This window comes from Nerophis ophidion, linkage group LG01, assembly GCF_033978795.1.
Source record: "Nerophis ophidion isolate RoL-2023_Sa linkage group LG01, RoL_Noph_v1.0, whole genome shotgun sequence".
Lineage (NCBI taxonomy): Eukaryota > Metazoa > Chordata > Actinopteri > Syngnathiformes > Syngnathidae > Nerophis > Nerophis ophidion.
In genome coordinates this window covers 5,914,152-5,927,850 of record NC_084611.1, presented here as the reverse complement: position 1 = coordinate 5,927,850, position 13,699 = coordinate 5,914,152, and the positions used below count along the sequence as shown (strand labels likewise).

Here is a 13,699-nt window from a genome sequence, read left to right as displayed (position 1 = left end):
CAATACAAACAAAGATGGCGGATAGAACAGCAAGATGTAGCGACATTAGCTCGGTTTCAGACTTGGATTTCAGCGACTTAAGCGATTCAACAGATTACGAATGTATTGAAACGGATGGTCAGAAAGTGGAGGCAGATACCGAAAACAAAATTGAAGAAGAAACTGAAGCTATTCGGTGATCGCCTTTTAACCAATGATTGCATCTTTTGACCACTGGAGCAACTTAAATCTGTTGATTAGTAAGTGTTTGTTTGGCATTAAATGTGGGTGGAGGGAAAGGCTGGATGCAAATATAGCTACAAATGTACATACAGCTAGCCTATATAAAATGTTAGCATTGATTAGCTGGCAGTCATGCCGTGACCAAATATGTCTGATTAGCACATAAGTCAATAACATCAACAAAACTTACCTTTGTGATTTCGTTGACTTCATCGTTGGAAATGCATCTGCTTTCAGTGTCGCAGGATATCCACACATTCTTGCCATTTCTGCCATGTTAGCATCGATTAACATGCCATGCTAATCGATGCACACTCCACGTAAGACAACTTGAATCCCTCCCTGTTAGTGTTGTTACACCCTCCGACAACACACCGACGAGGCATGATGTCTCCAAGGTACGGAAAACAGTCGAAAAAACGGAAAATAACAGAGCTGATTTGACTTGGTGTGTGTAATGTGTTTGAGAAAATGGCGGATTGCTTCATGTTGAGACGTCACGGGTGAAAGGTCGTCGCTCCGACAGCGAACAATTGAAAGGTGTTTAAATCGCGAAATGTGACGTCGCCGAGGTAACACACCCACCATTTTCATTTTCAACACATTACAAACACCGGGTCTCAGCTCTGTTATTTTCCGTTTTTTGACCATTTTTTGGAACCTTGGAGACATCATGCCTCGTCGGTGTGTTGTCGGAGGGTGTAACAACACTAACAGGGAGGGATTCAAGTTGCACCACTGGCCCGAAGATGCCAAAGTGTCATGGAACTGCAGACATAGAACAGAGATGTATGGATAACCTGTAGATGCATTTGCAACTATATTACGTTTCCTTCCACCCACATTTAATGCGAAAAAAACACTTACCAATCGACGGATTTAAGTTGCTCCAGTGTCAAAAGATGCGAAAGTCCTGATTGTTTGGTCCGCACATTTTACCGGCGATGCTAACGCAGCTATTCGCTATGAATAGCGTCAATAGCTATTCGCTCAATAGCTTCAGTTTCTTCTTCAATATTTTCATACTCCAACCATCTGTTTCAATACATGCGTAATCTGTTGAATCGCTTCAGTCGCTGAAATCCGAGTTTGAATCCGAGCTAATGTCACTATATCTTGCTGTGGTATTCCCATTGTTTGTTTACATTGGCAGCACTGTGTGACGTCACAGGGAAATGGCCAGTGTCTTCGCAGAGAGCCGAAAATAAGGCACTTTAAAGCTTTATTTAGGGATATTCCGAGACCGGTAAAATTTTGAAAAAAACTTCAAATAATACAAGAAGCCACTGGGAACTGATTTTTATTGTTTTTAACCCTTTTGAAATTGTGATAATGTTCCCCTTTAAAAACCTTTAGAAGGTCAAATCATTTCTCTGAATAAAGAAAAAAAAGCCCTAGAATAGAATAGAATAGAAAGTACCGTATTGTTCCCTGGGGGAAATTCAGCACCACAGTTCGCTCACAATAGCCAATAATAATAATAAATAATATATGACATTTATTAAATATATAATATATGAATAATATAAATATATTCTACATTTAAGTGCAGTCAAGGAACATATGCATTATACAGTCTGATGGCTGTCGGTATGAAGGACCTCCTGTGTCATTCCGTGTTACATTTTGGGAGTCTGAGCCTTCCACTGAACGTGCTCATTCTCTCTGCAAAGTCCGAGTGTAGTAGGTGGGAGGTGTTGTCCATAATGGCTAGGAGTTTTGCTGGACTTCTCCTCTGTGACACCACCGCCCGAGAGTCTAGCTCCACTCCCACCACGTTACTGGCCTTCTCTACCAACTTGTCCAGTCTGTTTGCATCCCTCACCCACGGCATTCAAGAAAGCGCTCGCCACCACCGTTTCGTAGAACATCTTCAACATCTTTGTACAGACGTTGAAGGATCCTAGCCTCCTGAGGAAGTAGAGGCGGCTCTGTCCCTTCTTCTAGAGGGCCTCAGCGTGTTCCGACCCATTCAACTTGTTGTCCATGTGTACTCCGAGGTATTTATTATCCTCAACCATGTCCACATCGACCCTCCTGATGGAAACAGGGGTCGCCAGAGTACTCCTCCTCCTTCCCAGGTCCACAACCAGCTCCTTGGTCTTCGTCACATTGAGCTGGAAGTGGTTCTTTCCACACCATGTGACAAAGTCCTCCACCAGTGTCCTGTATTCCTCATCATCACCATCGTCAATACACCCCACTATTGCAGAGTCATCAGAACAAGTCAGTAGGAGCTGCGGAAGAGCGATTGTCAGCCTGACATTGATGTGTCTCTGAGAACTGAACACATTTTTATAACTTATAACAAAATGTGTTTATACAGTAACCTGCTCACATGAGTCAGATTACAGCAGGGCTGTCAAACTCATTTTAGCTCACTTCAGATTGTTTTCTTTATTTTATTTCGGCCCGAAATAGAACGAGCACATTCTGAAAATGTACATATCACAAATAATCCTCTTGACAAAACACTTCGTTAGTTAAACATTTACAGGAAGAAAAAAAGGTACATTTTTACAGACACCTTGAAGAACACAATTAATCTAATTAATTGTGCTTTAATTAATTAATTAAAGGTACTAAACTTTAAGTCAAAACCCATGGAGAAAACCACAACAAAAATGAATAGAAACTATTCTATGTATCAACTACCTCATTTGTCATTTCCACATATTAATCCTGTGCTAACTCAACAAACCATACACACTGAGGTAGAAACTATTCAAGGGTGTTGAGTTACTTCCTGTCTTCTAGACATAATGTGTATTGATAGAAAAATAAAAGCAGTGCAATGTGTGAACAATTTCAACAAAGCACGAATAAAAAGTTGAAAGACTGACAGTATTGCAGTAAATCACACACTGTTCACTTTCTTTACATTTGCACAGAAGACAATCATTTTCACAGAACTATATCAGTGTGCAGTGTCTCATGCTGCATTTGAAGTGGGGTTACTGATTGATTATTTTACTCCTCTTTTACGTTGGCTGGAGGGGGAGGAGTCACAGCCCCGCTTTACTGTGTACCTCTTGCTTGGTATACTTGCTATGCTATTTGCTTGCCTAACAGAATTGCTATTGCGACATCCAGTGGACACATTTAGAACAGCAGTTTCTTTCATTAAAAAATGCAGCTGAATTTTGCACTTCGCAAACTCAATTCGCGGGCCGGATTGAACCTGTTATGCCCGAATGTCGAGGGAGGTGGGGGTTGGGTTGTGGGAGTTGTGGGTTAATTGTTCATATGTCTCTGATTTGCACATCAATCAGTCTGAAAAATAAACGTTGGTAGTTAGATAAAAGTATGCCTCCAATAATCCAAGTTTGTATGAATACCTCCGATATTTGTGAAAGAAGCAGTGAGGAGGTCCTGGGTAGGGTGGATGTCGCCACATATGAGCAACATACCACAAACTAAACAGCTAAGTGCTTATTTCCCCTTGTGTGTTCTTGTGTGTTTTACTGCGGCTGCTTTATGTGTGAACCTTTTACAGCACACTGAACAACTAAATGGTTTTTCACCTGTGTGTGTTCTCATGTGTTCAGTCAAACGGTTCTTAATAGAAAAGTTTTCGCGACAAATCGAACAGTTAAATGGTTTTTCACCTATGTGTATTCTCATGTGTTTGGTTAAATTGCTCTTAGTAGAAAATGTTTTGCCACAAACTGAACAGTTAAATGTTTTTTCACCTGTGTGTGTTCTCATGTGTTTAGTCAAATTGGTATTTTGAGAAAAGCTTTTGCCACAAACTGAACAACTGAATGGTTTTTCACCAGTGTGTGTTCTCATGTGTTCAGTCAAATACCACTTAACAGAAAATCCTTTGGCACAAACTGTACAATTGAATGGTTTATCACCTGTGTGTGTTCTCATGTGTTGAATCAAAATGCTATTTTGAGAAAAATGTTTGCCACAGACTGAACACTTAAATGGTTTTTCACCTGTGTGTGTTCTCATGTGTTCAGTCAAACGGTTCTTAACAGAAAAGCTTTTGCCACAAACTGAACAATCAAATGGTTTTTCACCTGTGTGTGTTCTCTTGTGTTTAGTCAAATTGCTGTTTTGAGAAAAGCTTACGCCACAAACTGAACATTTAAATGTTTTTTCACCTGTGTGTGTACTCATGTGTTTAGTCAAATTGCTATTTTGAGAAAAGCTTTTGCCACAAATTGAACAACTAAATGGTTTTTCACCAGTGTGTGTTCTCATGTGTTCAGTCAAATTGCTATTTTGAGAAAATGGTTTGCCACAAACTGAACAACTAAATGGTTTTTCACCAGTGTGTGTTCTCATGTGTTCAGTCAAATACCACTTAACAGAAAATCTTTTGCCACAAACTGAACACTTAAATGTTTTTTCACCTGTGTGTGTTCTCATGTGTTTAGTCAAATTGCTATTTTGAGAATAGCTTTTGCCACAAACTGAAGAACTGAATGGTTTTTCACCTGTGTGTGTTCTCATGTGTCGATTTAAATTGCTCTTGTTAGCAAAACTTTCAGCACAAACTGAGCAGTTCAAACATGTTTTACCTCTCTTCTTTGTAGAGCATTCAAAGTGTTTGTTGTCAGTGTGAGTCCTCATATCACCTTCACAGTCTGTATCGCTGCTCAAAGGTTCTTCAACCTCGTCTTCAGCCTCACTATCTGATAGTGGAGCTAAGAGGTTGTCTACGTGTGGTTTCTCTTCATCATCTTCAGTCTTCACAGAGACAACAGTCAGTGGAAACTTGGTGTAATCAGCTTCCTCTCGTCCTAGAAGACACTCTGCCTCCTGAGTGATGCAGAGTTCCTCCTCTTCCTTTTTAATGCAGGGTGGTTGTGGAGTCTCCTGCTTCAAAGTGGAGCTCCCCCCTGACTGAGGGGAAACTTCTTCTGGATTACCCATCAGCTGCTGGACGTCTGCAAGACAAACACACACTTTCTTCTATGTACTGTATGTGTGTGTAGTAGTGTTGTACAGTATACTGCTATTAGATTCTGATTTACATTTCGACAGTCACATCAAATCCGTAACAAAATCGGCCTACTATCACCTCAAAAATGTAACAAGACTTAGAGGGCTCATGTCAGCTCAAGACTTAGAAAAACTTGTACATGCCTTTATTACCAATAGGTTAGACTATTGGTCTCGATGACTAATGACTAATGGTCTCCTTGCAGGTCTTCCCAAAAAAACTGTCAGGCGGCTACAGTTTGGTCAGAACGCTACTGCTAGCGTTCTAAAAAAGACCCAAAAATGTGAGCACATTACACCAATTGTTAAATCCTTACATTGGCTCTCTGTACATCAGAGAATTGATTTCAAAACCCTCCTGCTCACATATAAATCACGACATGGTCTGGGGCCGAAGTACATCACTGATATGCTCCCACTATATAAGCCCTCTAGATCACTGAGATCCTCTGAGACCAATCTGTTCGCGGTTCCCAGAGTAAACTCAAATCAATCATCATTCAGTCACTACGCAACAAATAGCTGGAATAAACTTCCTGAAAATATCAGATTTTTCCCAACTTTGACTAATTTTAAAACTAAACTGAAAACTTTTATGTTCACCTTACCTTTCAGCTAAATCTTTTAATCTTTTAACGTCCACACTGTTTTTATTTGTATTGTCTGCATTTTAATTTTTCTTTTATTTCACTTTGCTGTCTGTTAAGCACTTGTGTATGAAAAGTGCTATACAAATAAAGCTGCCTTGCCTTGCCTACTAATAAAGTATCAATTGAAATCCGTACCGTAGCACTTTTGAATAGTACCGGTACCGTTCTTTCATCTGAATGCCGCTGTGTGGCGGTGACTACAGAGCCGAGGCGCATGATGTTGAGTGTGTCAAAACGCACACACAAAGTGCATACAAGCAATAACATCGTGGAGAGGAAGAAAGGCAACAAAGGACAATTCTACTGGTTAATAAAGAGGGTGTGTGAAGTGCAATATGGAGGTATTTGGGCTTCTAAACTAACAATAAAGGTGACACTTTAAACAGGGAGCCGCCGCTCTGCAAGGGTTGCTTTACACCTTTCCTGTTTGTGGGCTCCCAGACCGTGGTCGAGGAGCGCAGGGGAGACCTTCCCTCCAGGGCCCATGTTTTGTCGGGGGTAACACTGGGTCCATAAAGCTCCGCTCTTTGATCGGAAGGACGAGGCCGTCGATTAGTTACAACTTGCTCACTTTATTTATTATTTCCACAGGGCACAAGCAGACATCCACCATGCTATTAACACTCCTGCACATGCTACCACTACCTCTCCTTACTCGCCCACTCACTTACAAAGGCTGTCCCTGGCAATGGAAGGCCTGGGTCGAGCTGTGGGATCACAGACTGTGGCCATTTCTGAACTAAATCACAAGATGGATGACATCATAGAGAGGCTTGCTGGATTGGAAAAAATTGGATTGAGAGCTGACATGGACGATTAGAGCAGACAGGCCATGAAAATGTCTGCTCGTTTGGAAAACAACATTCCTAATCCACGATCTGACTCCCTAGCATGGCCTTGGCGCTGCTCAAAAAGAAAAAAAAGGCTGTTGGGGAAACATCCCCGAAGGACACCTCAGCGAGGGACACTCTGACTATCCTCACTCCCCCCTCAACAACACCCGGGAGTTGAACTTTGCTTGCACTGCCTGCAAAGCGACTCTGGGCCTATAGACACAACAACTCCGTTCTTTGGTCAAAATGACACAGCCGTCAAATAGTTACAACCTGCAGCAACTAACCGATTAAATTGATTAAAATCGATTATAAAGATAGTTGGTGATTAATTAAATCACCAATTCGTTGGATCTATGCTATGTGCATGCGCTGCGGCTACGTCTAATGAGGTGAGAGTCAGCCAGCCAATCATGTGTCATGTGCAGATCACGTGACCACGCCGTCTCCTTTAAAGTTAAAGTAGCACTGATAGTCTCACACGCACACTAAGTGTGGCAAAATTGTTCTCTGCATTTGACTCATCACCCTTGATCTTCCCCTGGGAGGTTCCATTGCTTTATACAGGCATGTGATTTGAGCACATAAAATACTGGAAAGCATAGAAATGTAGTTTGTCTCTTTTATTCGATTTTTAATTGATTCATCTAAGTTATAATTAACACATTTATTGAGTATCAAATTAGTTGTTAGTTGCAACGCTATTGTTCACTTTATTATTTCCACAGGGCACAAGCGGACATCCACCATGCTATTAACACTCCTGCACATGATACCACTACCTCTCCTTACTCGCCCACTCACTTACTCACCACACATACTGCCACTCTTAAAGGGGAACATTATCAGCAGACCTATGTAAGCGTCAATATATACCTTGATGTTGCAGAAAAAAGACCATCTATTTTTTTAACCGATTTCCGAACTCTAAATGGGTGAATTTTGGCGAATTAAACGCCTTTTTGTTTATCGCGCTGGAGGCGATGACGTCAGAATGTGACGTCGCCGAGGTAACACACCCACCATTTTCATTTTCAACACATTACAAACACCGGGTCTCAGCTCTGTTATTTTCCGTTTTTTTGACTATTTTTTGGAACCTTGGAGACATCATGCCTCGTCGGTGTGTTGTCGGAGGGTGTAACAACACTAACAGGGAGGGATTCAAGTTGCACCACTGGCCCCAAGATGCCAAAGTGTCTGCCGCCAGACCCCCATTGAATGTGCCAGAGTGTCTCCACATTTAACCGGCGATGCTAAGGCAGAAATGGCACAGAGATGTATGGATAACCTGCAGATGCATTTGCAACGATAGTCAACGAAATCACAAAGGTGAGTTTTGTTGATGTTGACTGCCAGCTAATCGATGCTAACATGCTACGCTAATCGATGTTAACATGCTATTTACCGGCGGTGCTAAAGCAGACATGGCACAGAGATGTATGGATAACCTGCAGATGCATTTGCAACTATATTACGTTCACATATAATGCGAAAAAAACACTTACCAATCGACGGATTTAAGTTGCTCCAGTGTCAAAAGATGCGAAAGTCCTGATCGTTTGGTCCGCACATTTTACCGGCGATGCTAACGCAGCTATTCGGCCATGCTATGGCTATGAATAGCGTCAATAGCTATTCGCTCAATAGCTTCAGTTTCTTCTTCAATACTTTCATACTCCAGCCATCTGTTTCAATACATGCGTAATCAGTTGAATCGCTTAAGTCGCTGAAATCCGAGTTTGAATCCGAGCTAATGTCGCTATATCTTGCTGTGGTATTCCCATTGTTTGTTTACATTGGCAGCACTGTGTGACGTCACAGGGAAATGGCCAGTGTCTTCGCAGAGAGCGAAAATAAGGCACTTAAAAGCTTTATTTAGGGATATTCCGAGACCGGTAAAATTTTGAAAAAAACTTCAAAAAATACAACAAGCCACTGGGAACTGATTTTTATTGTTTTTAACCCTTTTGAAATTGTGATAATGTTCCCCTTTAAAGCAACCGCTACAATGTAAGATGTTCTGTTTAAAATAAAGCCAATATTGACCATTTTTGTTGTGCCATGTATTTGTAAAAGTATCTATACATTTAGTACCGGTACTAAATGATTGGTATCGGGACCACCCTAGTGTGTAGTGTTTCACGGCCATTCATTTAGTGCCTTGCCAGAAGGATGGATCAATGTTGACATGACTTGTCATAGACTCAGAAAAGTTCAGCTAGAATCACAGAAAGTAGAAAACATCTGCTTCCATGGACATTAGGATCCGAAAAGATAATATCTACTTCAAAGAAGTCTGTAGATAAGAAGTAGAGGACGTTTTTTTGATATTAAAAGCAATACATTTGATCCACTTTCTGTACAATTGCAATGATCATTGGAATGACTTTGTTTTCCACACAATTTGTGCAATAAATGATAACTTGCATCTAGTGTACAACATGTACTTTAAGCTGTTTTGTTTTTACATTTTTCAATGACTTTATAAAATGGCAGTAAAACTCAAGTACTGTGATACATAGTTTATCATGAAGTCCTCTCCAATACCACGTCTAGGGCTGGACAAGTGAAGTGAATTATATTTATATAGCGTTTTTCTCTAGTGACTCAAAGCGCTTTACATAGTGAAACCCAATATCTAAGTTACATTTAAAGCAGTGTGGGTGGCACTGGGAGCAGGTGGGTAAAGTGTCTTGCCCAAGGACACAACGGCATTGACTAGGATGGCGGAAGCGGGACTCGAACCTGCAACCCTCAAGTTGCTGGCACGGCCACTCTACCAACCGAGCTATACCGCCCAATTATGGCAAAACGTAATAATGACAATTATTTTGAGGGATTTTGGAATCACAATAAATAACACAATTATTTATTATTTTGAAAATGTAAAATTAATACCACCAAAACTAAATTTTAAATATAATCTAAAAGATCACCCAGATATACATTAGTAACAAATAAATAACACGTAAAAAAACAAACATAGTAACAATGAATTAAAATGATTATAGCATGTTTTTCCCAGCTCTTGACTAACAGTCTATTTTCTCTCTTTGTAGCGTTTGATGGACGCTACGTCACTACATGGGGCGGAAAATAGCCAAGCTACAGGAATCACTACGGGTTCAAAAAGGAGCGAGGCTAACGCCACGCTACTGGGAACTGTAGTTAAGCTACATAGCGTCGCTACTTGTTGTGTACTGATTCTAACTCATAAATAAAGGCTAATAAAAGTCAGCTAACAATGCAGGTAACGGGGACGCACTTTATTTCCCCTATAAAAAACTCTAAAAAATATCCAAAAACTTCCAGCAACGTTTTATATACACACTGTAAGTATATATGTAGTGTAATAACAGGCACATTCATAATAACATGTAATATTTATGTCATTTCATCATTTTAGGCAAAACGGTGATGCATTATTTTCACAGACGCATCACAACGCTCACTATTTCCTTCAACAACACCACCAACTATTACTAATAAAGGCAGACTTCATGAGTTCCATCAAATAATACTTTGGGGACAAATTATGATCCAGAACCTTATATTTTTGAGCCTGAATATAAGGAGGATGAGCTACGAGTTTTAGGAGCCGAGTGATAAGCAGATCGAGCAATTAGCTCTATTGCTAAGTGCTAGAGAAAAAAAAAAAAGTATATACCATCCAATCTCGATTGATATCACTTTTTATTTGAATTGGACGGATTGTCCCGTGCAGGATAACAGCGAGTACAGTTGCATCCCTACTATTTACTAGCACAGTATCTTGTAACAGACATTTCCGCCATGTTTGATGGAGGTAATATATGCTCACGGCTGACAACTGTTAGGCGGTTTAGCTCGGCTGGTAGAGTGGCCATGCCAGCAACTTGAGGGTTGCTGGTTCGATTCCCGCTTCCGCCATCCTTGCCGTTGTGTCCTTGGGCAAGACACTTTACCCACCTGCTTTCAGGGCTACCCACACTGGTTTGAATGTACTCAGATATTGGGTTTCACTATGTAAAGCGCTTTGAGTCACTAGAGAAAAAGAGCTGTATAAATATAATTCATTTCACATCATATTAAGTATATGCTACTGTTGGACGTTTCGGACTAACGGTGTGAGTTTTCCTTGCCCTCATGTGGGCCTACCGAGGATGTCGTAGTGGTTTGTGTTGTGGTTTGTGCAGCCCTTTGAGACACTAGTGATTTAGGGCTATATAAATGAACATTGATTGATTTATATCTATAATGGTTTTACTTGAGGTGTAACGGTACAGGTAACCCACGCTTTGGTCCGTAGCTGGTTTTAGGACCACGATTTTCCTTCTTTTCTGTACATTTTGTACCTTTGTTTGCTTGTCATCACAAACATTCTGCAGGAGACAAAGTATCAGCGGTGTACTGAATACTATAACATTTGTATTTCAGTTTAAAATTACCAAACAATATTTTAAAAGTTTAATGATTATTTCAGGGACAAAATGGTTTTAACCACAAACTCAAAAATGAGAGAAAAAATGGGTCTGCAGAGTTTTTTTTAGTCCATGTTGTATCAGAGGATGAGAAACTTTGCAAACACAAACAAAAAGTCTGATCGAAAAATATTAAAACGCAGGATCACGGTCAATAAAGTCGTATTCACGAAGGATTATAGCAAGTATCGTTGCTTGCCTACTGTTTACTACTGCGGTAACTTCTAACAGACATTTCCGCCATTTTGGATCGAGGTTCGTTGTTTACATTGTTCAACAAAGTCGACTAATTTCTATTTTTAGGGCTTTGAAATCGAATAACTTTAAAATTAAGGAATGCAACACACTCACCTTCATCTTCGCTTTTCAGATTGTTCTCCGTTGGTGGCGCTGATTCTCTTTCACTTTCTCTTTGACATGACGTCGCCATCTTAGCATAGCAGTAGTCGTCCATCTTCTATCACGTCTTCAATCTTCACTTCAGCTAACACGCCGTCGCTCCACACTCAAAGTCCGTGTGGTGGGCTTAAGAAAAGGTGAATAGTTGAGGTATTGGAAGCTCTTTTTGAATCTATAAGATCGTAAATGTGAAACTTCTACAGAAAGCCACGTCGCTTAGTCCGCCATCTTTGACTTGGACAGTGGTCGATGTGTTTGCGCATGCGCCAGAAATGTGCAACTTCCGGTCAACAACTGCACTTTAAAAAATAAAATACCTTTTAAATAACTAGCGGCCCTTTTTTCATCTTTTCTTACATTTATTACTCATAATTGAAGTGCTCCTTATCGCCAAAACTGTTTTGATATCAAAATATTTTGGAGATAGAAATTCAACAAAAATGGACAAAGTTGTATCCTGTCTTTTAGTGGGTTCAAGCAAACGGCAAGTTGTTTGACAAAGTAAGTCTTGTGAAAGTGTGAAAGTCACACTACCCCAGTATACATTTTCAACATTACAACATTTCACCCTTTTGACGTTTTTCTCCTCTTGACTTTTATCAGTAATATCCTCATTGAAGGATGACTTGCAGAGGTGGGTAGTAACGCGCTACATTTACTCCGTTACATCTACTTGAGTAACTTTTGGGATACATTGTACTTCTAAGAGTAGTTTAATGCAACATGGTTTTACTTTTACTTGAGTATATTTATAGAGAAAAAACGCTACTTTTACTCTGCTCCATTTATCTACATTCAGCTCGCTACCGATTTTTATCGATCTGTTAAAGTACGCTTTGTTTGTTTTGGTTTGTCAGACAGACCTTCAAAGTAGGATCTATCACATCAATCAATCAATCAATGTTTACTTATATAGCCCTAAATCACTAGTGTCTCAAAGGGCTGCACAAACCACCACGACATCCTCGGTAGGCCCACATTAGGGCAAGGAAAACTCACACCCAGTGGGACATCGGTGACAATAATGACTATGAGAACCTTGGAGAGGAGGAAAGCAATGGATGTCGAGCGGGTCTAACATGATACTGTGAAAGTTCAATCCATAATGGATCCAACACAGTCGCGAGAGTCCAGTCCAAAGCGGATCCAACACAGCAGCGAGAGTCCCGTTCACAGCGGAGCCAGCAGGAAACCATCCCAAGCGGAGGCGGATCAGCATCGCAGAGATGTCCCCAGCCGATACACAGGCAAGCAGTACATGGCCACCGGATCGGACCGGACCCCCTCCACAAGGGAGATGCCTGCGTTTCATCAATCAAATGCAGTCACTGGTGACGTTTGACTCCGTTTCACCAATCAAATGCAGTCACTGGTGACGTTTGACTCCGTTTCACCAATCAAATGCAGTCACTGGTGACGTTTGACTCCGTTTCACCAATCAAACAGAGCAAGGCAGTCACTTTATTAACTTACCACTTTTTTTTTTTTTACAAACCTTTATTTATAAATTTTAACATTTACAAAGAGTTGAAAATAATAATCAAAGTAAGTACAAAAACAGTACAAAATAGTATAAAAACCATACAAAACAGAGCCGGGGAGGTTGTAAAATCAAAGTAACAAAAATAGAATGCAAAAAATATATCAGGACTTTCGCATCTTTTGACACTGGAGCAACTTAAATCCTTCGATTGGTAAGTGTTTGTTTCACATTAAATGTGGGTGGAAGGAAACGTAATATAGTTGCAAATGCATCTGCAGGTTATCCATACATCTCTGTGCCATGTCTGCTTTAGCACCGCCGGTAAATAGCATGTTAGCATCGATTAGCGTAGCGCATCGATTAGTGTAGCATGCTAGCATTGATTAGGTGGCAGTCAACATCAACAAAACTCACCTTTGTGATTTCGTTGACTATCGTTGCAAATGCATCTGCAGGTTATCCATACATCTCTGTGCCATGTCTGCTTTAGCATCGCCGGTAAATAGCATGTTAGCATCGATTAGCGTAGCGCATCGATTAGTGTAGCATGCTAGCATTGATTAGGTGGCAGTCAACATCAACAAAACTCACCTTTGTGATTTCGTTGACTATCGTTGCAAATGCATCTGCAGGTTATCCATACATCTCTGTGTCATGTCTGTCATCGCCGGTCAAATGTGGAGACACACTGGC

General features: G+C 40.6%; 2 protein-coding genes across 2 annotated transcripts in view; one reads left to right on the top strand and one right to left on the bottom strand.

The window, feature by feature from the left end:
- LOC133553184 (zinc finger protein OZF-like) overlaps positions 1 to 13,699 on the top strand; it is an 839,429-nt gene that overhangs the window by 245,722 nt on the left and 580,008 nt on the right. The window lies entirely within an intron of this gene.
- On the bottom strand, positions 1,507 to 11,758 carry LOC133549523 (zinc finger protein OZF-like). Its single transcript, XM_061895055.1, has 2 exons — positions 11,476 to 11,758; positions 1,507 to 5,123 (listed from the first exon to the last, which is right to left on the bottom strand). Exons 1-2 carry the CDS (start codon positions 11,576 to 11,578, stop codon positions 3,655 to 3,657), a joined length of 1,572 nt encoding a protein of 523 aa, XP_061751039.1. The 5' UTR covers positions 11,579 to 11,758; the 3' UTR covers positions 1,507 to 3,654.